General features: G+C 40.3%; 2 protein-coding genes across 2 annotated transcripts; both read right to left on the bottom strand.

Annotated features, from left to right (window-relative positions):
* Window positions 1–9,183: 9,183 nt before the first annotated feature.
* On the bottom strand, window positions 9,184–15,586 carry and1 (actinodin1). Its single transcript, XM_046055498.1, has 6 exons — window positions 15,498–15,586; window positions 13,010–13,054; window positions 12,505–12,650; window positions 11,429–11,836; window positions 10,781–11,032; window positions 9,184–10,647 (listed from the first exon to the last, which is right to left on the bottom strand). Exons 1-6 carry the CDS (start codon window positions 15,568–15,570, stop codon window positions 9,634–9,636), a joined length of 1,938 nt encoding a protein of 645 aa, XP_045911454.1. The 5' UTR covers window positions 15,571–15,586; the 3' UTR covers window positions 9,184–9,633.
* Window positions 15,587–19,155: 3,569 nt separating this feature from the next.
* On the bottom strand, window positions 19,156–24,044 carry LOC123970747 (COP9 signalosome complex subunit 9). Its single transcript, XM_046049007.1, has 3 exons — window positions 23,870–24,044; window positions 22,240–22,312; window positions 19,156–19,350 (listed from the first exon to the last, which is right to left on the bottom strand). Exons 1-3 carry the CDS (start codon window positions 23,930–23,932, stop codon window positions 19,313–19,315), a joined length of 174 nt encoding a protein of 57 aa, XP_045904963.1. The 5' UTR covers window positions 23,933–24,044; the 3' UTR covers window positions 19,156–19,312.
* Between the last annotated feature and the right edge of the window lie 1,065 nt (window positions 24,045–25,109).

The raw sequence follows: 25,109 nt of genomic DNA, 5'->3' as shown, positions 1-25,109 counted from the left end.
TCCCAGGTTGGTTGAGAGGGACCACGGGAAGCAACACTTCGCTTCTGGCTCTGGCGGTAGGAGCTAGATGAGCTCGTCTCTCCTTGGCCGTTGCCGTCCTGGACCCAGACCGGCGGGGGAGATACTGCTCAAACACCTCTCCCTGCGTTTTTACGTGGTGGAACCTGCTGACGACAGTGTCCACTGCCTCACCAAACAGGCCATTAGTAGTGAGGGGCGCATCAAGGAGGAAAGCCTTTTCCTTCTCTTGGATGCCCGAAAGGTTGAGCCACAAATGGCACTCCGTAGCCACCAATGCTGCCATGGAGCGGCCAATGGAACAGGCCGTCTCCTTCATGACACGAAGCGCTAAATCCGTAGCTCTACGGAGCTCGGTTAAGTCTTCCTCAGGGGGTCCTCCCCCTTGGTCACAGTCCTTGAGTAGATCGGCCTGGTATGCCTGCAGGATGGCCATCGTGTGCAGCCCTGTACCAGCTCGACCCGCCGCCATGTAAGCCTTGCCCACCGGAGTGGATGTCGCCCAACATGTCTTGGTGGGCAGCGCCGGCATCTTGAGGGATGACGCGAGGGTGGGAGAAAGATAGCTCGCTAACGCCTCCTCAACCTGAGGCATCGCTCCGTAGTCACGTTGCTGTAATCCAGCAGAGGGGAAGTAGTCAGCCGTGCAGAGAAGGGTCTATTCCAAGATTTACACAACTCATTGTGCAAATCAGGAAAGAATGGCAAGGATCGGCGCGGGGGCGGTGCAGAAAACACCTCAGCGACCGCGGGGCCTGAGCCACAGGGAGAGCGCACCCGACCATCCACCGAAAAGAGAGCCGCACGAGACCTCAGCACCCTCAGGGACAGGGCCTCGCAATTGGCCCCAGGCAGCCCCCTCGAGAGCTGCCTGGGCGTGCGACATCCATAGGCAGTGGAGGCATACATAGGCGTGAGTATCCCCAGCCGTGATGTAGCGCAGGCAAGGAAAAACACACTGTCGGAACTGTTTACCAGACATGATCTCTTCTGCTTCATCGGGAACGTCCAGGTAAGACGACTTTTCAACTTCAATAGTGGAGCTTTCAAACATACTCAGATTGCCTGCTGAATAGAAAAAAGCTAATGTGTCCTGTGTGCAGGCGTGCTTATATACGCCTCCAGTTACGCTGTCACACGCTACCGTTCTAGCAACACCAATAGAATTGGAGTAGTTTCATTCATAATTCAGCCCTGCCACGCCCAGAGACGTTCCCATAGTGTCGTCACCAACGCAGTTCGAGTTCCCTTGAAGGGGAACTACATATTGCCCCTTCAAAGAAAGAAGCGAGAGCCAATTATCAAATTTAGCATCAAAATATACTAAACTATCAATTTGGAACTCTGTTTGATGATTAATTAAATTAATAATTATAACTAGATTTCCATCAATAGCAAGTAGGTTGAAGGATATGTGGTTTTAAGTAGAGGAGGTTGGTTGTATGTTTACTTTTATGCAACGTGGATAGAAACCAGAATGTATATTATTTAAATAGCACATCTGAAACGCTCGTAGTGCTTCACAAAATAAAACACTTTTTAAAAAGCAGTCTGTAGAAAATTCCAGATGGTGGGGTCGCCCTGTGGGCAAAGGAGCAGGTGGTAAACTATATACACAACTTTAAAAAATATTTCCATTCTTGTGTTCAAATGGATTTTTATCTGTCACAGGTGAAGTTACTTTAAAGAACATAACTGTAAAAAGGATTTACACCTGAATGATTTGGTCTCTCTTAGGGAAGCGAATAATAAGTCTTCTTGAGAGTTTTTTGTTGTTCATCAGGATGTTCAAAGAGCATTAAGTCATTTGTGACCTTTACCGACCTCCACTGCTGACCAGAACAAGCTGCAGGAACATCACTCACCACTAACGCACACAGAGGCGAGAGGAGAAGAAGAGGAGGGAGTTATAATTCAATACTGAACCAATTACCCTTCATTTCAGGATGTTTTATAATCAGTGACGTGCACTGGAATATTTCTGTACATCGAGGCACTCTGTGAATATGTCCTTTTAACAAGGTGCCTGCTGTGTGTCTGTTTCTCACCCCTCTCCACATCATCAACTCACTTTTCTCACCTGCTGTCTTCTCCTCTCCTCATTTTTTATCCTCTGTCCCCCCCTGTTTCTCTCACTCATCCATCTCATTTCACTTTGACGTCATTATTGTCAATAAGAGCAGAGGTGGACCCCCTCCAGAGTCTTCATCCCACCTGGTACCAGCTCCCAGCTCTGAACACAAGGTGACAGAAGTAACACCTTTTTTTAGGTGATACATCTTGCTGACATACCATTACAGCTTGTGAGCCATTTCCAGTTGTCAATCATGTAGAGGAATAGATTCTCGATTCTGTGGCAAAGTAGTCAACACAATTCATTTTAAAATCATTCTTCCTCTCTCTAGTTTAAGTGTAGGTACCATTTTAATTCCAAGTGATGGTTAGAATTAATGTTGTGCTAGTTATATCTGTCTTGTAATCACCAGGTGCTATGTTGATATTTATTGTTTGTGCCTTACAATTTTATTTCTCTTTCTGCTTTTAGTTGTACGTTGTGATTGTCTATTTGCTGTTTTATATGCCTGATTGTCTTTTTATGTGGTCTTTGCTTAAAATGTGCTACTTATATAAATAGCTTATTATCTTTTATATAAATTTTCAGCCCCTGCGACCCTGTATGCAGGTTGACGATGGATGGATGGATATTATCAGCCTGATCCTGAAATGAAAAACAATGCTTGCACATTGCTTTCTTGATCATCATTTCTTTTTTAAGTTTGGAACCGACGCGCAAAATGCAAATGGGAAATTCTTTTCAGAAACTACTATTGCATCACTGTATCCATGCTACACACCTCTGTGAAGCTAGGAGGCTCAGCTAGAAGCTCAAACCAACCATTTTTATCCGCACCAAACACACATCAAACACCAAGCATCTCAATTAACTTATATCACAACATAAATTGCTCTGTTATCAGACACTACATGGCTGAAGTTATTGCCATCCAGATATCTCTCATCTCATCCTGCACCGCAGTTTTGACAGTGGTGACTCGTGGTGATAGTCCCAGATGTGTCGCAGGCGTGGCTTTGAGCCATTGACTGCAAACCAGGAAATATAACTGATAACTTGTATGTTTATCTACATAGTGTATCATCAGGTAGAGGTTGAATGTAGTTTGTTACATCGTTAGCTGCACGTTGATTCACAGGGACCTCTCCCTGTGATATTCAGTTGAATTATAATCTACAGGATGATGGTTTTGATATTGCTATTGAAAATATTTTATACCGGGCAAGGATGAAAATATCATATTTTCCTTTATTTTCCTTAAATATATGGGTTCATTTCATCATTTCATATTCCTTAACTTCTGATCTATCAAAGTAGAATTATGGATCTAGGCCTAATGGTTGAGGAGTTATTACTGATTCATTTTGGGTATGTTATTTTCCTGGAAATAGGGGCTAATAGCTGGTGGTTTCCAACATGGCCGCCAACTTGAGTTCCGAAGGTCATTGACACTCACTGCAAACTTTACCGGAGATTTCAGCCTAGTATTTAAGCTTTTGTCAACTTTAGTTTTTAAATCGTACCTTGTAGTGAATACTACACATTCTGTGCAACATTATCTGTTTTAATTATTAATGTGTAATAGTCTCTGCTGCAATTCTGCTTCTATTTATTCACTACTTTGTTCATCATTATATCCATACTCCTTTTATATTTATTCTTTATCTTCATTTATATATTTCTTTACCTACCAACTTTCTATTATTATTTATATTCCTTTATGCCTTGATGCCATATGTGCAACTGTGACAAAAGAATTTCAAAGAAACAAATGTTTGGTAACTCCCAGAGACCAACAGCAATAGAAAACAAAAAATAAACAAGGCAAAGAATTTTATTTTTTTATTTTTTACAAATAACTGATTTTGAACAGCTTTCCTCAGGTAAAGCTGAGGATGCTGCTACACAAATACTGATATGCCATCTGTAGCTAATTAGTGATGTTGCATGAGATATCTTGCCAGAAACACGAACACCACTCCCTTCACCTGTTGGGGATGAACACTTTTATTGCACTTCAAATGGTTTTACAGCCATGTTGCTGCATGCTGATAAGGCTAAAAATCCAATACAGAACAACATCTCTGTCTATTTTCCATCAGCGCAGTGATGGATCAGTGGGGCTGCAGCCTAAATTTCAAAACAGGTTGTTTCCTCCCTACTGTGAGACCATGGATTCATCCCCATTTTACCCAGATAAATTCTGGTTTTATGTTTGATCTCTGCCAGGAAACTGTCACCTATACATCAGAGAAAGCCGAACTCTTCTTCAGAGTTACATGATCAGACTGGTTTGGTTGATAAACATGCAAGTGTTTCTATTTTAATACAGAAATAAATCTCATATAAAACCCAGTGTTTGAAGCTGTGAGAATGACCTGGCTAAATTTTTGCGGTGGAGAAATATACACTAGGCAGGAATTTAGGGACCTTTTGAGGAAGTTTTCGTTAACGGCAGAAACATCAAAGTAAAACATAAGCATATCAGAAAACAGGTAGACATCTTACTAAAATATGACATACCTGTAAAAAGGATCGGGCAATCGTCAGTTAAAGCCTAGTTCTCTCTGCATTTCAGGCCAATTCAGGCTACTACTTGCACATCTAAGGTAGTTTAAAATCTTGTGAGGACAGGGGGTGTACAGTAATTAGTTTGACAGTGTGAACTATTGTTAGTCTTCAACAAATAATAAGCCCTGACTGTTGTTGACAGTGACAGCAGTGACGGACGTCCACCTCCTCTTCTCCTGTACATCTGCAGCCACAAGAGGGAGTCCTGAAAAACTGTGTATGTGTGTGTGTGTGTGTGTGTGTGTGTGTGTGTGTTCCTAGCAGTGCAGGGGGTATGACTTTGTCAGCAGCCGGAGGCAGACTGACACAGTTATATTTAGGGGTGACAGTCTCTTTGTCTGTCGCACACACAAACAGATGAGACACATGCCATCACTAATGCCATTTACTTGCATGCTGGAGTTTGTCTCACGCTGTCTTGTCTTTGATTTGTCTCTTTTTTAGTGTTTTTTGCCCTGAAGGAGTCCAAAAACAAAAAAGGTAAAGAGCGGCCTTGTGATCTCTTGTTCTCTCTTAAAACACATCATTTTATCTTTTTCTTTTCCTTTGCCTTTTAAGTAAAATACGTGCTAACTTTTCACAAACCAGGTCCATTTAATGCAGTGATTAGCATTAGTGTCACAGAAAATATTTTTGTATTGAATTTTAGGTTTCCAAACGTCTGGTGTAATTGCAACTGAGACTCTATGCTGCCCCTCAGTGTTTAACAACAGAATGTAGTGCTACCTCAAGTTTGGGGTCTTGACCCTCACAGAAAAACATTTATTTATCCACCCTTTTTTTGAATAAGCAGATTAGGTGAGCTATTTTAATTTAGTGTTGCTTTTTTATTCGAATAGGTAGCTATTTATTAAAAGTTGGTTCCTTTTTGTTATTTTTTCTGAAGCCCAAACCTTCCTAAATATCTGAATGACAAATACATTTATGTGTGAAATTTCACCACCACTACTAATGTTTACTTCAGCCCTGCTCTCTGTAGTCTGGAAATATGCTCTGTCGAGGTTTTGAGGTAAATACCTCTGAATCTGAATTTCTCACCTAAGCGGATTCATTTTGGCGGGTTTTGTTTTTTTGGTCGCACTATTGGAAAGTTTCTGCTGACCTTTACGCACTGCATCTAATCACATTATATATAATATAAAACAATACATACAATAACAACACAACATCATATATATCACATACTATACATTATATTTACTCATTTAGCTGACGCTTTTATCCAAAGCTATATATGTCAGAGGTCGCTCTAAGGTTAAGTGTCTTGCTCAGAGACACATTGGTGGATGTGTCACAGTGGGGAATTCAAGCCGGGTATCTAACACCAAAGGCATGTGTCTTGTCCACTGCTCCATCACCACCAAGCATCTTCTAGTTTCCAGAAATATGATTCTACATCACTTTGACTAAAAAATAAGCTTCAACATGAATTTAAAGGAATACATCGACATTTTGGGAAAAAACGATTATTCACTTGACATGGCATAGCATAGAGTAGAAGCTGTTAGTGCACAGATTAAACCTACGTTTTCACGACTTCCCACCTAATGAGCTTGGTAGCATCGCTATGTAATGTGTAACTTGCTAACACATGTTAATGTTAGCTAACAGGCAGAGCAGCAATTGCTTAGAGTTTCTCCTGAAACATATACAGCAGTAAGTAAATATTATGCAAATTAAAAATTCCATTTGTTAACAATATGTACCATGAATGTGCGCTATACTCTGTTTATTGTTGGGAGCCAGTCAGCTAGCTTTTACCTGTGAACATTGTGCCTGCAGGAAACAAACATGTTATTATTCACAGGCTGCTCAGGTCTTTGTTGATAACAGTGGTGGACAGAGCCAGGGTATCTCTTTCTTCCTGTGGCTAGTGTTTATGCTAAGCTAAGCTAATCACCTGCTAGCTGTAGTTTCATATAGACAAATGTGAGAGCAGTATCAATCTTCTGATCTAACATGGTAAGAAAGCTTACTTGATAAATTATACAAATGATATGACCTTTCAGTATTGAGCCAAGCCTTGTTGTGCTTAAGGCTCATTTTGCTCTATAAGGTCACAACGGATTGTCCTCCTCACTGTCAACACTAATAATAAACTAAAAAGTCGTTAAGTTTAGGTCAATGATGTTTAACATTATAAAAAAAGTGAAAATGAAGCAACTTTTTTTAGTGTTTGTCACTGAGGATCTCGAGTGGACTTTAAGTTGGAGCAGTTTAATCTTTATCAATAAAGCTCACTGAACAGTTGTTATTTGTCCGTGGTCAGTTACATTTTGAAGATAAACTGCTGGCACTTCTCAGATATAATCAGAAAGTTGATTTCATAAAGACACAATATCCTATTGAGCAAAAATCAGATAAAAGAAGGGGAAGAACACAGACAAATAAGCAGCTCTGTGAACACTGCAAGTGTACAGTACAAGAGTGAAGGAGGGGTAGGGTGATGTCAACGATGACTCCACAATTCATGGACTTCCTGTCGCAGCCACATCAATGAGCCACTGACCATAAAAGTTACTCCAACCAGACCCACTCTTCTTCTCTGTCTTTTATTTGCCTCCCTGGAACCCATTATCGAGTTACCTAGCATTTATTTTCAGAAAAATTTACAATTACATGTTATTCTGCTACAAGCAGTGGGTTTCAGTTGAGCGTTCGAAAGCCTCTGCATTGACCAATTAAAGCATGAAGACCAGAGATGAGTCGTTCAGTTTATTGTCCTTTCAAAGGACTACCACTTAAGGTGTTGACACTTATGATTTAACAGCTACACAAATAAAACAATCAATAAACAAAGGATTTTACATGATATTTGAAAAGGTAAGTTTTTCCCTACACAGGACAGCACTGAGATCTTGAAGAAGACTGTCTCCAACAAGATCTGCAGATCCTGCAAGAGTTTGTTTTTTTATGTCATTTTACCCAGTTTCATCAGCTTTTCCATTGTGATAGAAGCACATAAGCACATTGCATAAGACACTAAAGTAAAGTTGGGACCTAGAATCATGAACGTTGGGCTATTTTTTAAATTTGTTTTAGAAGGTAATTTGCCGTCAGATTTGACATTTTTTAATGTCTGTATCTCAACCGCCTTAAAGATTGGGTTGGTATTTCCTTGTTCAACCTCTATCTCAGATTATGGAATAGAAGATTTACCTTCTAAAACTTGTTATTCTACTTCTTCTTACTTGTTTATTTTATATTTTTTCAGTCTAGACTCAATGTAATAGGTTTTTGACTAAAAAAGAGAAAGCAGAATAACTATATTAACCCGATATAATATAATATTTAGTAAATTACCCTATACGACTGTAAAGCTAACTTAACAAGCAACCCAGTCATTATTAGAACACCAATATGTATTGAAACAATATTTGTTTGTACATTTTTCACACCTTGTACAATTCACTGAAGATGGAGTATCATCTTTAAGAGTTGCAGAGACATGACACCTTGTGAAAACCAAACATTACCTGATTTATTTTCAGTCCAGTATTTCAGTTTAAAATATTAATTGTCAATTACGTTATATAAATAATACAAGCACTGGCGACCTGTCCAGGATGTACCCCGCCTTTCGCCCGATGTCAACTGGGATTGGCTCCAGACCCCCGTGACCCTGTACGCAGGATGAGCGGTTGACGATGGATGAATGGAAATAATACAAGCTTGTAACTGAAAAATATTACATTAGTGTTAGCTATTTTTGGTTGATTTTGATACTTGCTCTGTTTAGGTCACCCAACACATACCTGGTAAGGTGGTAGGTTACCTGGGCCACTCACTGGAGTGGAGGGAAGGAAGGAGTTGGACGCTTTCTGTGAGGCTGCAGCTTTCATTTAATTTGTAATTCTTTGTCCTTCCGCTTAATTTCCTTTTATTTATTTTTTAGAAATGCCACAGTTTGTGGTGCTTCCTCCTGCTTATTGACCTGCTATAGAAACATCCCTTTTAGAGTTGTCCGGTGCCAAGCAACATAATCTGCCCTTTGTATATGGGGTGGCGGTGTTACACACCCTAATATGTATCCTCAATTGAATTACCCATAAAGTAAAACAAAGGCATCATCTCTCTTAACCGCCAACCAATTCAAGTTATCTTAAGCCTGAAAGTTTCTTTAACTGTCTGAGCACTACAAGAGCTTCCCTCCGGACTTCTGAATAGCTGCTGCTGGTAATGTGTCTGAGAGCTTACGGATCAATAAAGTCAAGCCTCTGTTCTCTGTGACCCCACCCCCTCATGCTGTGTGTATTTGGAGCTGGAGAGAACCGGCACAGCAGAAGATGAAATCAGAAGAGGCTAAGATGAGAACAGAGGGGCAGAGAAACTCCATTTTAAAAAGCAAGCTGTTTGACATGGCTGACAACTCAACCTGAAACCTTAAGACTGAATGGGGAGTCAAGATTTCATTCATGTATTCATTTTAAAGGGAAAGTAATATTTTCAGCTGTCATGTTGCATCGGTGGGCTATTATGGTTGAGTCAAATGGCAAGATTCAGTAAATTAAATGCAAAAACAGCTTTCTAGAGCTTTTTATTAGAACATTCAAAATGAAAAAAACAACATTTTTTTTACATAATCCGTCACTGACAAAAAGCAACAAACAAAAAAACGTGAGATGCATAGATACAGAAGCAAAGCTGAGCACTGAGAAGTCATTAAACATTCGAGTGGTTTGAGGAGGTGGAAGTGGAAACTGGAAAGCAATGGGCCAAAGCAACAGGTCTAAAGCAGCTAAAGAGATAAAAACATTGCTGGAACACCCTCGGCGTTCTGAGCGTGCTTCTACAGCTGGAAGCTATGAGTGGATGTACTCGCTCATTGGGTCCATAGACTTCTCTCGAGTCCCATATCTGGTTCAGGTACAACTTACTGCGTGCTTTATGAGGCGGTCAAGGGTTAAGCTACAAGAACGCTCGGGACTGTGTATTCATGTCCATCTGCAAGCATGTGTGTGTTAGCATGTTTATTTCTTGCGGTAGTCATCTGCATAGGCTCTGTGATCATCCTGCTCAGGGTACTGGTCTCCGTAGCGCCTCAGTATGTCCTGGAGGCTGGGCATACCCTGTGAGAATGGCTGGTAGGACATGTGAGGCTCCTCCTGTCCGCTCTGGTAGGGCTCCGCTTCGTACTGGTCCTGTTCCTGCTGCTCCAGCTGCTGCTCGCTCTCTGTTGCCCCCTGGCTGTGGTCCTCCTCTGCGTAATACTTGGGCTGAGCCTCGGTGTGGGTTTGCTCTGGCTCATAGCGACGCAGCCGGCAGTCAGGATCGTGTTCAGGGTCGCAGTGTGGGTTGGAAGGCTCCAGGACCCCGTTTCGGGTGCCGTCAGCGTTCAGGTGAGGCTCGTAGGCCTCGGCAGGATAGGGGATGCGGCGGTAAACTCCAGAGCGTGGCTCATTGGGCTTCACGGGGTAGCATTCACGATCGTAGCCGATGTAGCAGTCATAGCCCTCCTTGGTTTTACCTGGGGGGCCCAGAGGGTGCCGCTCCTCCTGGGCAGGCTCCTCATAATTGCGATAGGAAAAAGGGTGCTGCTGCGTGGGAGAACCGCGGTGATGCATCGCTGCTGCCGCCTCACGGATTGCAGAGAACGGATCGTTGGGGTTAGACTCTGGAGCAGCCTCCATGCGGGGAGAATATGGGTCATTAACATGGGCTTGGGCAATGAATCGGCGCAGATTGGCATACGGGTCATTAGCTGGAGGCGAAGTTGGGGCACTAGCCTGGCGATACATAGCGTAAGGATCAGTAACTCTGTTAGCATTAGCATAAGTATCCCTGAACATGGCATAGGGGTCGTTGTTCTGTTCAGCAGCAGGAGGGGCAACACGAATGGCAGCAGCCTCCTCTTTTTCCTCATTTCTGTATGCCTCAGGGGGAGTGGCAAATCTGGTGGCGGTAAGAGGGTTGCAGCCTTCTTCAAAAAGAGGGTTGCAGGATCCAGGGCCAGCAGGGGCAGGGGGGTTAGGGGTACGGGGTGCCTGGAGGAACACGTCACAGTAGAAACACCATAAGTCATGAAAATCAAGGCAATGCAAATTAAAAATTTAACAACAGTAAGCAGCTGTTTATTTTTGTTTTGTTTGATCTATCATGATAATAAATAAATCATACCACAAGCGAGGCAGCATAAGCACAGAGGGGATCCCGGGGATCACAGTTGGGGTACTGCAGGTAGTGACCAGAGGGGGTTTTCTGCACCAGTTTGGGTTTGCAGGTGGGATCTTTCTTGGGGTCACAGCCGAGGTGGGCGTAGGAAGGTAGAGGTCCGGCAGAGGGTGCGTACCCGTGGGCCGCTCTGAGGTGGTACTGCAGACACTCCACGTCATCAGAGGAGCAAATGCGCAGCAGCTCAACCTTCTGCTCCTAAAGCATGGAAAACAGAGGCAGAGATGACACCACTCAATATGCCAAATAAACTTAATTTGAGGCGTCAATTTGGCTCAGTCCAGTCGAAGCATCCTTTGGCAAGATACTGAACCACAAATTGCTCCCGCTGGCTGTTCCATCATTGGATGAACTTGTATCATCATGAGCACTTTGGATAGGAAGCGACTCCTGATCAGCACATTGCACGTCTGAGCCATCAGTGTATGAATGTGTGTGAATATGTGTGGTAAAGCGCCTTGAGTGGTCGGAAGACCAGAAATATATAATAAATTTTAGACATTTTCCAGTTAATACATCATAATTCAAACAAAAAGGTGACAAAATTCTTCAATAAATTGCAGTATAACATAAAACTGAGAGCTGAGAGCATACCTTGCTAAGGAAAGGCACTGCAGATGGAGCGTAGTAATAATACCCTGACTGTGGGTCCTTAGCAGGAGCAGCAGAGCGGACGTAAAGAGGGGCTGGGGCCTTCACTGGTGCCGGGGCGGGGGTGGCAACCGGGAGTGCCAGGGGAAGGTACGGGCTTTTGCCCTGAACCAAAGCAGCATACAGGCAGTAGGAGTCCTTGGTGGGATCACAGGTTTTCAAAAGTGCAGGTTTGGGGGGCTCGGGTTTAGGCCTGCTGGTGTGGGAAGCCACACAGTTGGGGTCATCAGAATCAGAACAGGACTTGTAGATCTCCCCCAGGTGGCGCAAGTAGGCCTTGTATGAGCGACGTCCCTCAGCACGGTTCTTGTTCTGGAGGTAGGCCAGGTAGATGCGGTCCATCTCCTGAATCTGAGAGGGGAGGAAGAGTTTGATTCAGATGATGCACGGGCACGGGTTGAAAACAAACAAAAGAGCAAAGACTTTGAAGTGACATCCTAACCAAATTCTGCGCTTTGTAATGGTTATTTGCCCTGGTTTTTGCCTCTAGAGACTGCCCTACCTTATTGGTGGAGCTTGTTTGGGTGTATGCAGCCTGAAAGGAATACTTGCAAGCACTATTCAGGGCTCTGTTCTCCTTGTTCAATGCTGAGCAGTCAGCGTAGAATGGGTTTATCACTTAAAAAACATCTACCTTCTGTGTCTTAAAACAGTGGTGGCCTTTAAAAACCAAGATAACCAGCTTAAAGATGCTAAAACTCTCTGTAGAGTTGAAGGGAACTGCAGAGTTGAGTGATAATTCTCTGTGGGTTAATCAGTATGAGTTACACTTAGCTATCTGACCCATTGTTAAAGTGAAAATATTGATTGGAGCAGCTTTAAAACTTAGGAAATCATATAATTGGAATTTATTGTAACATCTCTGATGGAGGTATCTACCATTTTTTAACAACCACCTTTAGGACTACAGAGCGTTTTTGTTTCATACTAAAAAGACACACATAAGGTGGACTGTCACTGAATTTCAATAGCTGAAGAAAAAAATTATATATACATTTTGTTGCTGTGTATATACTTACTGCCTCCTGGTTGCTGTTGTCAGTGAAGTACTTGTACCAGCCCCAGAAGTCAGAGTGCTGATTGTACCAGCTGATGTTCCTGCGGTTGCGAATTAGCCTCCTGTATGACTCTGCAGCAGCTGCCCTCTCTTGGATACTTTCTCCCGCTGAGCAAAGAAAAGAAAATAGAAGGCACTGCTGAGCCCAAGGCTTCTGTACTCACTTGGGAATCAAATTCAAGGACTTTGTCGTGACTTTTAAAGTTTATAACAAGATATTGAAGGCCTCAAACTTGTTACATCTGGAGGTTAGACGTCATTAATGGTTTTTACTTGTCAAGAAAATAACTGCTCACACATTGATCACAACATTGATCACAGGGTTAAGTGTTGATGCCACATTAAAGCAAGTTGAGGTGCCATGATGAATTCCGTTGTTGAAAAACTACTTTCATGGGCTCATTTTTCAACACCTTTCATGGCAAATTGCCAGTGTGTACTTTGTAGAAACAAACCCACATATTTACCATCTCCTTTTGGCTTTTGCACAATTGGTCCAGCAGACAAGAATGCTACAAAAAAAGAGAACAGCAACAACATATATGTGAAATCCAGAAGTTGCTGAATTCAAAATTAAGTCCTGCTCTGCTTTTTAACACATAAGTGATATATATAATATATGATGTTAAACCTCAAACACTTACAGGCAGCTATAACTCATTAAAAAGGACAGGGGTAACTGTCTCTGCCTGAAGCGCCGGCGACTGCTTTGTAGATTTTACAGGTGAGCCTGTAACATTAAAAACCCCATGCTGTGTTTGTGTACGTATGTGCACTGTGCGGATTCAGCTCTGCACCAGGTTTCTTTCATCTCCACAGGGAAAAGGTGTTAATGCCTTACAGGAGAGGAAGAGGAGACGGTGGAAGAATAAGTGGGAGAACAGACAGCAAGTTTAAAAGAGGGATCCGAAGGGAATAATTCAGGGTTATGTGACGCGTGTCGGAAGTGGTGGTGGGGGGGGGGGACATCAATCCCATGATTAAAAGAGTTTTGATAAGCTTTGATGGAGTAATCAGGAAGATGTGACATGCAGAGTAGCGTGCAAGGTCACAGATGAAGGGTAACAAGCATAGGCATGAATTTGCAGAGAAAAACAGAATCAAAGAAAGACGAAGAAGTGAAGGTGACCGGAGGTGATGGAGCGATGTTGGGGAGGAGGAGGAGGAGGAGGAGGGTGGGCTAAATGATGCTGTCTCAGTGTATCCGCTGTATTGTTTTTTACAAGCCTGTAAAAAACTGTCTGGCACATCTGGAAACAGCAGCACTTTAAGAGGGCAGAGGAGGAGGTGATGCTGACAGGTACTAATTTTTTACAGGACCAGGAGCGATGAAAGGATCTCCTCCTCCTCCTCTCTTTTTTCCCTTTTAACCATCAAACACAGCAATTAAAAAAAAAACATACTTAAAGGAAAGATGAGACTTAAGCACAGCATTACCCCTTTGTAAATATGCCAATCATGTCGAGAGCAAACTCGAAACAGGTGGCGGAGGAGCAACCTGTCTTCATGTTAGAGCAATACAGATGATATATTAACGCCACAGGCTGTGTTAGAGAGCCACGTTATGATGCACAGTCTTAGCAAAAGCATGGCGATGATGTAAGTCCATGTCCATGAACTAATGAAGAGCAGAAACCTGTCCAACCAACCCTTAGCCTTAACAAAACCATGAAATGTATATTGTGAAGCTCAAGTAGAATTTATTTATGACGAGTTTTATAGAAGCAGGGCAACAAAACACACACAATAGATAAAACATGAATGTTAAGCAAATAAATGTGTGGATGATGAGAAAGAAAAGTAAGATGAGGTACTTTTGGCATTTTACTTTAGTAATTCCATTTTATGCTACGTCTATACTCCACTACATTGTGGAGGCAAATATTCGTTCTTCCACTAGTTATTTTAACGATCAAGGTTTAACATGCAAAATAATGTGATCCACTTAAAAATTAAAGAAACCAAAAGTATATAAAGTTGTTCAAATTAACTTTACTTCTACCAGCTACTACATAAAGTGCTGCAGACACAGAAATGCATCCATAGTAATAATCTAAAAATATAATATAACATTGATGGGGGATTCTGCTGCCCAATGAGTACTTTTACTTTTAAAATTTTAAAGGTGCGATGTGTAAGATTTGAGACTACTTTCGAATTCATACTCCCAAAAATAGGAGGGCAGCATATCACATATCAGGTCATAACTGCTGCTAATTAGCTAGTTAGCTCAGTTAGCTGTGCAGTATCAACTTAGTTACTTTCTGGTGGTTACGCTAAACAGAAACAGCTAACACTAATTACATTTACTCAAGTACTGTACAAATACCTTGAGTATGACCTTTTCATGCCATTTTTTTACCTCTACTTCACTATATTCCAGAGACAAATATTTTAGTATTTCCTCAACTATATTTATTTACTTTTCAGATTAAGATACAAAACATATGATAGAATTATAAAATGTCATTGTTCTTTACAAAAAAACTATTTTTTGTATAATTGTGAGATTTTACTGCTTCTCTGTTATTAACTAAAATTCTTTGGGTTTTTTTGATTGTCTTTTGAACAAAACAAGACATTTGAACACATCATCTTGGACTCTGATGGACAGTGTTTGCTATTTTTTGACATTTTATAAACTGAATTTTTAATCAGCTAATTGAAAAACAAAAGCTTGTATTTCAAACATTTAAAATGAGCTCTCTACAATACTAACACTCACGGGACCCATTTTCTACATTAAATACTTTTACTTTTACTTGAGTAACAGTTTAAAAATAAGATTTTTACTTGTAATGGAGTCTATTTACAGTTTGATATTGCAGCTTTCACTTAAGTAAAGGATCAGAGTACTTCTTCCACAACCAGTGATTACATACGTTTGACTTTAGACCGTTTTAGTTAACCATTAAAGTGATGGCATGTTGCGTCTGATCCCCACTGTGTACTCACCAGGCAGCAGCATCACAGCCAGCAGAGTGGTAATGAACACACCGGAGAAACTGGTCCTCCTCCTTTCAGCCATGACTTCACCTTCTCCTCTCCTGCCAATACCAAAGACAGACATTCAAAATGATTCTTTAGTCCCAAAACTTCCCACTCCATCACTTCCATGCTTTAAAATCTGAGCACACAACAGATATTTTTAGCATTTTGTTAGTTGATATCACCAATCTATCTTTCAAAAATGATTTTTCTATATGTACACACATTTTTATTGATTTTTGCTACAGTGAAAGGGTTAGGATTCACTCAGCCAGGGTAGTAAAATAAAAAGGGTATATATTAGTTAAGCTATTTTTAGAAACAGTTCTTCTCCAAGCAAGTGTCCAAAAAGATGTTTGGTTACCTGCAAGAGTGTCCAGAGAAACTTACAAACCGTATAAGTCACTGGTGGAAGGTGCTAGTTTTCACCTGGAGAGCTGCTGAAGTGACCCCTGCAGCTTGGAAGTGAACTCTGATTTGGAGGCTTTAAAACAAACGTGTTGCTACAGGGCTCCTGTCTGAGCTAAAGCTACCGGTTTGTAATCGTAAAAACAGAGCTGGGTGTTGCTCAGCGGCCAAACTTGACTTCAGCCTGAACTTGAATCCCTGGTAAGTACCTAAAAGTAAACATGCAGAGGTGCAGAGTCACCAAAGTGCCTTACCTGTGGTTATCTTATTGGCGTGTCTGTCTGCGGATCCAGATGTGGACTCAAATGAAGCCGACAGGCCGGATGACTCAGTCCACCTGGGCACAAACACTAAGTTTGTGTGGTGAATGGGGGGGGATATGATAGAGGTTCCTGGTGCACTCTGTCCCTGTGGCCCTTCTGACAGACTGTCCTGACGAAGGGATCTGAAGAAGGTTTTAAACTGAACTCTCACACAGAGCGAACACATGCAGGGACAACCTGAGGGGGTCAAGGGCCACCTCAACAAGATGTCTGATAGGTCCGAATTTTCAGAAGGTTTCAGCCAATTGGAGGCACCGTAATTAAAGACAGGAAAAGAGAGAAGGTGGGAGGGCTAGAAGCAGAGATGGAGACGTGGAGAAGTAGTAGTTCACTCGAGTGTTGTTTTTTTTGTTAGTTAAAAAAAACAACACGATTGATAATTAATTCCGTGAGTCATATTTAATGTTAGAAATCACACTCTGGATCTTTGTTTGTGGGATGGGAGGTGCAACAATCACAAACAAAAAGTGTTTCAGAAAGGTACAGAAAAGAGAAAACATCAGGAAATAATGAAGGGGAGCTGAGGTGCCACATAAGCACTTCTCAGAGACCCTCAATGAGGGCCAAACCACAGCTTCTGTCTAAACCTGAAAACACACACATACAGGGACAGCTGGTCCACACATGAGGAATTTGATAATCTACAGTTTCCTCCTTTAAATGTGTTCAGGCATGCCAGCAACAGACAGCGGTTTTAGTGAGACTCAATATAGCTGTGATGGGTGATGCACTATCAGCACATCTGACTGAATAAGCCTGTAATTCCACGACACTCTGTCGTCTCGAGTCCACGCCGACTTCTCAGGGGGTTTTATTAGATTTTCACTTTAACACAATATCTGCTTTCTCACACTAAGTGATTTAACTCAAAATAAATCACATTTGTTGAGGACGCAATTTGTTTTTAAACATTATTTTAGTACATATTAGAGAGAATATACATTGTTAAAATTTTCTTTGGATGTATTGAATTTTGGAAAATGGCTCTAATGCAAACACAAAGACTAAACTTCTTTATTTCCATGTCAGCTGAGACACATTGCTAAAGTGTAGTCAGAGTACTTTGTGTTATATTAGCGCTTTTTCTTAATCATTGGGCATCAATCTAAGCATAAAGGAAAGTTACGGGGGAAAAAAATGCTCTTTATATCAAGAGTTGAACATTCAAAAACTCTGCTAATCAGAACTATGTGGGTCTGGAAACATGTGAACTGTAATCACATTTCAATTTAAATATTGCTTAATTATATATATATATATATATATATATATATATATATATATATATATATATATCTCACCGTCTTCCAACCAAGCCCCAGCCATGTCAAACCAGCAACAAATGTCATGTGAAACGACAGACCAAAATTAGAACCATGTGTGTTAGTAAGAAGCTGGTATGATATGTTTTCAGGCTGTTAAATGTTCTAAAGGTAAATTTTTGATAATTGGGAATGTGAAGGAATGTCACACTGAGTGCTGAGTGTTGGGACGGGGAAGCCATCTTGGGAGTTATGCGCTCTGTACACCTGTGAGCCTCCTGGTTGTTATGGTGGTTGTTACCTGATTAGCTTTAGTTTGGCCACAAAGTCGTAAAATCTGACATGGTGAAAGGAAAAAGGAAAGGGACCCTACTGAAAGGAAAAGTGGTGAACTGGCAACAGGGTGATGGGTGGCCAAGGCTCAATAATGTACGTGGCTGGCCCATGTGGTCCCATCCAACAGATTGCTGGTCAAATTGCTGAAAAAGTTGATGCTGGTCGTGATAGAAAGGTCTCAGAAAACATGTCCATGTCTCAAAGGGTCAGGGCTGTTTTGGCGGCAAAAGGGAGACCTACATGACCAGCGGGTGGTCATAATGTTATGGCTGATTGGTGTATTTAGTTATGTTGAGTACAGATTAATAGAGAGATGACTGAAAAGGGCAAAAACATCTTATAGTATCTTCAACCAAGTCTAGTTGTCCTTGACTTTAACCTGCCTTGGATAACTATGACCTGAACTCTTCACAGAGTCAACAATGGAGACATGATTTTAAAGATTAGTCCCACAGTGTGTGCACAAAAACAAAAAGCAGCAGGGTCCTCACAACATGAAAAATGTTACCCGTAACTCAGCACGGACTGATGCCAACTTCACATTTCCTATATCCTGTTCTTCCAATTTCCGCAAGGCAGCAATTGTAGGAAGGTTCCTTTCTTGTTTGAACATGACAGGGAAGTTCATAAAGAAAAGCTTCTCCCAGTTTGGTGAAGAACTTGACTGGCCTTCACACCTTTTTAACACCTTTGGGACGAACTGAAACACCGACTGTGAGCCACACCTCGTCACTCGACGCCAGTGTTGGACCCCTGCAGCGTGGAGGCTGTTAAAGCAGCAGAATAATGCCACCGCTTTAGAATGAGGGGCTCGACAATCACATATAGATGTAATGTTGAGGCGTCCACATACATTTGGCCATGGACTGAAACCTTTAAACTGTAATCACCTGCATCCTCTCGAAAATAAAGACATTAAAATGGTTTTATCTTCTCTGCTTATGATACTTGACTGCATCTCTATAGTCTTCGGCTCGATGACAGCAAAACCATTTTATTGCCCGAGTCTGCACCTGAACGGCAACGCTTTATTTGCTTGTGTTGTTTTTTTAAAGCATTTTTGCAGCCCCTTTCCTGTCCCATCGTGTCCCGACTGAACATTTAGTGGTCATGTTAACACTGTATCTCGTATGTAATTAACATTTGTTAACAGGTGTTTTGCAGAGCCCGCAAACCTACAATCCAGCCGGGAGCAGATTCAAACACGACAACGCCAAAACCATACTCATAATTTTCTCCAACGCTGGAATGTGAGGGATTCTTAGAATTCACAGACACCTGGATGGACAAGACAGCTTTTGTTTTTGTAAAAACGAGAAAGTCTTTTATTTCAGAATGGTGGTGAGTGACCTGTGAGAGGGGGCGGGCTGTACAAATCAGAGAGAACTTATAGTCAGAATAAGCCCGTCGTCATTTTCTTATGTACACGTTCACAGGTGTTCAGATGCTGCCGTCACTGCAGGTCATCGTCGTCGAACAGGTCCTCAAAGTCTGCAGGTGGAAAAGACAGAAAGAATACAAGATGGAAAGAAAAGAGAGACAAATAAAAAAAAAACAAAAGACAAGAACGGAGTTATAATTAGTCCAGCTGTTTCCCAGAACTCCTACATTTACAGTTATATCCAGGGTCTCGTCTACTTTTTTAAAGATTTCAAAGCATGAAATCTTGGCAACTGTAAGTCCAGAATGTTTCTTCTATCTTTCCTTGCCGGCCGTGATTTATCTGTGACAACCACTTAAGCGATCTGTGCCCGATCAAGCCTCTCATCTCAAAGACACACACACATTACTTCGACCGCACTGACAGCCTCGTATCAAAAGGCTGCGAGTTTGACGTAAAGTAACATTTCGAGCTGTCTGCTGAATACTCCATGGAGAAACGGTTGTAGAGGATTTTTCAAACTGAGCTAAAAGTGGTTTAAGCCATATAGCAGTTATTCATGTAGATTTTATTCGGATGTATTTTCATAAATCTGCCACAATGTCCATATAATAAAACTCATGCTGAACCAGACTTAACAAACTCTTTCTTTCATGTCTTTGTGGTTTCCAGGAACTAGGACATTACTCTGTTTTGCCTAATAAGGGACAGTCTACGAGTCAAACAGCTCGCCCCTTGGCTATTCACAACTCCTTGCAACTTTCAACACTGTACACAACCCAGTGCAGCACCAGCAAATGGGAGTCCTCTTTTACATACCTTATTTTCACAATGTGGTCTAAAAAAAAACAAATTATTGGCCATGCTGACCTTTTTAAGACGACATAATATCATATCGTCATGTCCGCCTCAGGGCAGAGGGACACCTCATTCTTTAAGCTCAAGGAGCCACACTAAAGGGCAAAATTATCACCCTGGTTTTATAATCATGTCATGCTTTTTCATTCCTCTCTCGCTTTTTAGATGATCAAAATTCTGAAATTCTGATCAGCGGAAGTGTTTGGTGCACCTAAATAAATGAGTCCCATCAGTGCTGACAGAGCAGCGGCCACTGAGAAATCCTTACATTACAAATCAATAATAACACATCATTCTTCCATATTTTGCACGTCAGTGTAATAATCTGTACTACCTGTTTCGGAATGAAACCTGGCATTACACTATGAGCACATTTATTGTTAGGGATGGGTGATGATCTATTAAATCATTAAAAAAATCTATTGTCTTGCCTTAAATATATTTTATTTAGTTTTTACCTTTGAGAAAGCGTGTGTGGCACATTCAGTTTGACCTAGAAGAAGGTTGTGTATTGTTCTCGCTGCAGCAGAGGCAATAAAGTTCCTGTTTACAGTGTGAACGCCACTACCATCCTTCATCAGCAGAGCAGTCTGGATCGCCAGTTTCCAGCTAAATACGTTAAGGTTACTCTCTCTGGCACTACAATTAAGTGTGGGGAAAGGTGTGGTTACACGTTAGCAGCTACGAGGAAGGGTAAATCAGTGTAAGAAACCGGTGCACTTCCAGCTACAAGTTTGGGACCAAACATCTGGAGAAGGTAAAGCTGACATATCTAGAGCAGGGCCCTTAGGGGACTCAAATCCCTGTTAGTGCCACGATAAGACGTGCCATACATGAGAAAGCACCGAATGTATGTGTGTGTGTGTGCGTTTAAAGCAGCTGACTGGCGAGGTGTCCTGCTGAGTTTAAGTCTAAGAGCAGCTATAAACCCACTTTACCATCCTCCTCTTCTCTTCCTCTCTTTTTAACAATCAGCTCTTTTCTTTTCTAGGTCATGTGCCGCTGAGCCAAAACTGTTTTTGCCTGCAGCCAACGCTGCAAGACGGAAAACAGATTAGCTTACTGCTTCTTGTGCGTCCATTGTGTTTATGCGTGTGCCTTCTCACGTATAAACTGGTGTTTACAGGGGAGCAACAGAATTTGTGAGGGTTAATTTGAGAAGACAAAGTTAAGGCACAACACTGTATATTGTGCTTTCATTTAAACTCCAGTTTTCATGCAGTTTGTCCATCTGCCTTTAACCTTTCACATTACTATATAATATTATATCAGTTTTAGAGTATTTTATACTTAATATGTTCCATAAGAAAAGTCCCTAGTGATGTGATCCTGCTGATTGTTGGAGCTTTTAAACTTTGGAGCAGTTCAGTCATGTTATTCAGCTTACAGTTTTGTTTAGTTTAAGCGTAAAAGAAAGCTTTACATAGCCAAATAATCAGTTTTCTCTAAAATAAATCCATGTGTGTTAGTCCCTTGATCATTAGGGGACAGCGTTTCTCATTTACATGATGTTACAGATTACTGTACAGATCACATTACTATCTAAAACCAGCAATGTTCAGGTAACTTAAATACATGTAAACAACGCTGATAAATGTCCTTTCTTTAGTTACCTACACTTGGAACTAGGCAAAAGAGAGGTTTTACTTCTTTGCCTCACACGTTTCAATCAGATATGATCATTAAAAAGGGGACAAAGGAGTTTTTGTTCAGCTTCTTTTGTTGCGCCATGCCATGTGGCTTTGATCATTTTAGTTTCAGTCGTGAAACAAGGGTAGGTTTATTTGTCACATTACAGCAGATTGTGAAGTGAAATTTAGTTTGTAAGTCCCTTCTGCTACAGCAGACACTATACAGTAATATAAAAGCAGTCATAAACATGGTAGATAGAAATAAACTCAGTCCAATAGAGCAGTGCTTCTGAAATTTAAGTTTATTCCTGAGACTGTTTTTATCCAGTGTTTCAACCAAAGTGCCACAAACAAACGAGAAATTTAAATTTAATTTCTGCTCAACTCTGCAAGCTTCTTCCTCGTTATTCTACTGCCATATTTAATGAGCAGATGACTTAAGTGGCGCACATTTTTGTTACAGTGGGTGCACCAACAAGAAAAAGACAGAAAGAGAAAACTGTGACTTACCATTAAAGAAATCAGAGTGCACTGCTTTTTCATTGGCTGCCAGGTCCATTAGCAGGCCGCTGCTGCCTCCTGCCTGTTAACACACAGCGGTACAGCCAGTTTTATGGTATTAGCAGATCACACACACACACACACTCACACACTAGTTTGAATGTAAACAATACAGAGAAGCTACTAGGGCACATAAGGATAACAAGAATTGAACATAGACAATATAATTTTTCAAGGTAAACCACAATCTACATTGTAACTGGAGGGCAGAGAATATTATATTTTTTTTATTTCTTTTTAAATGGTAGACAATATGCGTGTTTGAATTCAGTAACACATTACTGCAGTGGGATGAAGATGCTTAGACCGTCAGTCTAATCATCTTCACTGTACCAAAACTCAAGTGAATGAGGTAGTTGTTGAATGACACAGTACAGTAATATATATATAGCCTTCAATCAGATGCTGACACTATTTTAATGATACAGAGTAGAAATATAACTTCTGATTTTAAGCACAAAAAGTTTAGGACAGCATAAGAACTACCTCAAAAATAATTTTTGTTAGGTTTTGTCCACACAACATGCATATTTAATCTTTTATATCCCTATATATCTATATATATCTATATATATATATCTCTCTATCTATCTATATATATATATCTCCCCCCTTTCACTTCAGAATCAGAAATACTTTAATTAATACAAAATTATTTTGTTACAATTGTACACTTTGCATGTCAAGATATTAAGGAATATAAATAATAACAGAAAGTAGGTAAGTCAAAAAAAAAATATATATATATATACACACAAATCTAAATATTAAGTAGTGTGGATATGTACAGTATTTTACAGTATCATCAACAAATGTAGCCCAATATAAATAGTAGCACTGAATAAGGTAGTATTAGTAATAATGAGTGCAAGTAGAGTTGACAGGGAATGGATACAAAAGATCAATACACATTTAATGAGTGTGGATATGTACAGTGTGTACATATCCACATTTTACAGTAAATATATTTACAGTATTTACAATATATTTACAATCTTAACAACAACAGTAATGGCACAGAGGGCATCTGGATCATGGACATATACAGTATATATGTAACGTAATATATTTATATTTATGCTGCTTTTGTATTGGTACATTCACAAAAACAAATCTGATTTCTTTTTCCACCACTGTTAGATTCCAGTTTAATATGGACAAACAATAGTATCATGTTTAATCTCTTTTGTCTGATGAAAAAACAATCTAACCGAACATATTAATAGTACAAGTAGCTGTACAATAAAGCAGGTTGTAACGTTTTTAAATAAACTATTCCACCTCAACAACAAACAGGTCGGCAGCCAACAGCTCTTGTTTTGGCTTAAAACGAAGGGGAAACGGGTTTCGACACAACACCTGCTGAATTTAATGCTAGGAAGAAAAAAAACAAGCACTGAACAATGTTGTATTTGTAATAATAATATTTATAAAACCCGCAGAAACGTCACAAAGGCTGCAAACCGAGTGTAAGTTCTGTGGCTAACGTTAGATGCGTTACTGAGCTAACGTTAGTTAGCATTAGCTAATGTTTTGGACCATTATATTCTTATTTTCGCTGCAGATCTGTTTTACACACCTCGTCCAGATCCACGTAGGGTCCAGCTCCTTCAGGAAACATCTCGTCCACTGCGGGTTTCATTACGTTTTAGTATCAGTTCAGAAGCGCTTGGTTTAAGATATGTGTGTGTATGTGGCTAGCTTGGATAGCTTCTCGGCACCCGTAAACATAATCGTGTGCAACATTAAACTGGTCTCGGCTGACTCTACCAGCTAGTCGCAAGTAGTCCGCTTTTTAAAGTTACACAATAAAGTGGAGTAGGAGCAGTATCCCTAACAATTAAGGAAATTGATAATAACAAAAATAATAACAAAAGATTTTAAAAAAGGAAATTGATAATAGCAATATTAACCAAATAAATAAATATTTACTATATCAGTCGTGGAACAAGTATTCAGATATTTTACTTACATAAACCAATACAACAACACATAAATACTTCAGAAGTTAAAATCCTTTACTTAAAATCATTAAATACAAAATATACTTACAGTTTCATAAGTAAAAGTACTCACTCTGCTGTAAAGAGTCTCCTGACTGATTTATTATTGAATATGAAATTATTAGATTGTTAATTCTGATGCATTAATATTTGAGCAGCATTTTATTGCTGTAGCTGCTGGAGGTGGAGCTAGTTTTTATCTATTTTAGGAAAAGGATTTTATTTATCTAAGGAGAGTTAATATTTATTTGGTTCAGTCCAGCCTAGGGGTCAAATCCCTTCAAAGGGTCAACAGATAGATCTGAGGGGTTCTGAGATGATTAATGCAGTTGGAAAGCAGATATAACAAAGTTCTCAGAGGCTACACATCTGTTTTCATGTTTTGTACTTTTATCTAATCGTTCAATTTTTAAATATTTTATTTTACAATTTGAAGAGTTACTAAAATGTTCCCATGTGTGACAAGTCAAAAAGTTTGGAAACCACTGGTTTAATATTTTAAAGTATTTTACAAGCTTACATGTTTTTTTAATGTAAATCTTGACCTGAAAAGTAACTAGTACCTAAACCTGTCAAATAAATGCAGAAAGAAGAAGAAGAAGCAATATTTGCCTCTGAAATGTAATGGAGTAGAAGTATAAAGTACCATACAGGAAAAATACTCCGGTAAAGTACAAGTAAGTTATAATTGTAGTTGAGTTCAGTAGTTGAGAAAATGTACTTTCTTATTGCATGTCTATTTTAATTGTTGTAATATTTTAAACTCACCACTCAGTATTTTCTGTTTTAAGCTAGGGACAGAGTCGTGGCCAGAAA

The sequence above is a fragment of the Micropterus dolomieu genome, linkage group LG01 (genome assembly GCF_021292245.1).
Source record: "Micropterus dolomieu isolate WLL.071019.BEF.003 ecotype Adirondacks linkage group LG01, ASM2129224v1, whole genome shotgun sequence".
Classification (NCBI taxonomy): domain Eukaryota; kingdom Metazoa; phylum Chordata; class Actinopteri; order Centrarchiformes; family Centrarchidae; genus Micropterus; species Micropterus dolomieu.
This window is presented reverse-complemented; position numbering and strand designations above follow the sequence as displayed.

What these genes read in the sequence shown, in the direction of transcription:
- and1 (XM_046055498.1), bottom strand. Translation starts at nt 15,570, where the DNA reads ATGGCTGAAAGGAGGAGGACCAGTTTCTCCGGTGTGTTCATTACCACT. An exon ending in GGCTGTGATGCTGCTGCCTG is followed by an intron (nt 13,055 to 15,497) that starts GTGAGTACACAG and finishes CTTTTTTTGTAG; the next exon opens with CATTCTTGTCTGCTGGACCA. An exon ending in CAGTGCCTTTCCTTAGCAAG is followed by an intron (nt 11,033 to 11,428) that starts GTATGCTCTCAG and finishes TCCATGCTTTAG; the next exon opens with GAGCAGAAGGTTGAGCTGCT.
- LOC123970747 (XM_046049007.1), bottom strand. Translation starts at nt 23,932, where the DNA reads ATGAAACCCGCAGTGGACGAGATGTTTCCTGAAGGAGCTGGACCCTAC. An exon ending in CCTACGTGGATCTGGACGAG is followed by an intron (nt 22,313 to 23,869) that starts GTGTGTAAAACA and finishes GTGTGTTAACAG; the next exon opens with GCAGGAGGCAGCAGCGGCCT. An exon ending in GCACTCTGATTTCTTTAATG is followed by an intron (nt 19,351 to 22,239) that starts GTAAGTCACAGT and finishes TTCCACCTGCAG; the next exon opens with ACTTTGAGGACCTGTTCGAC.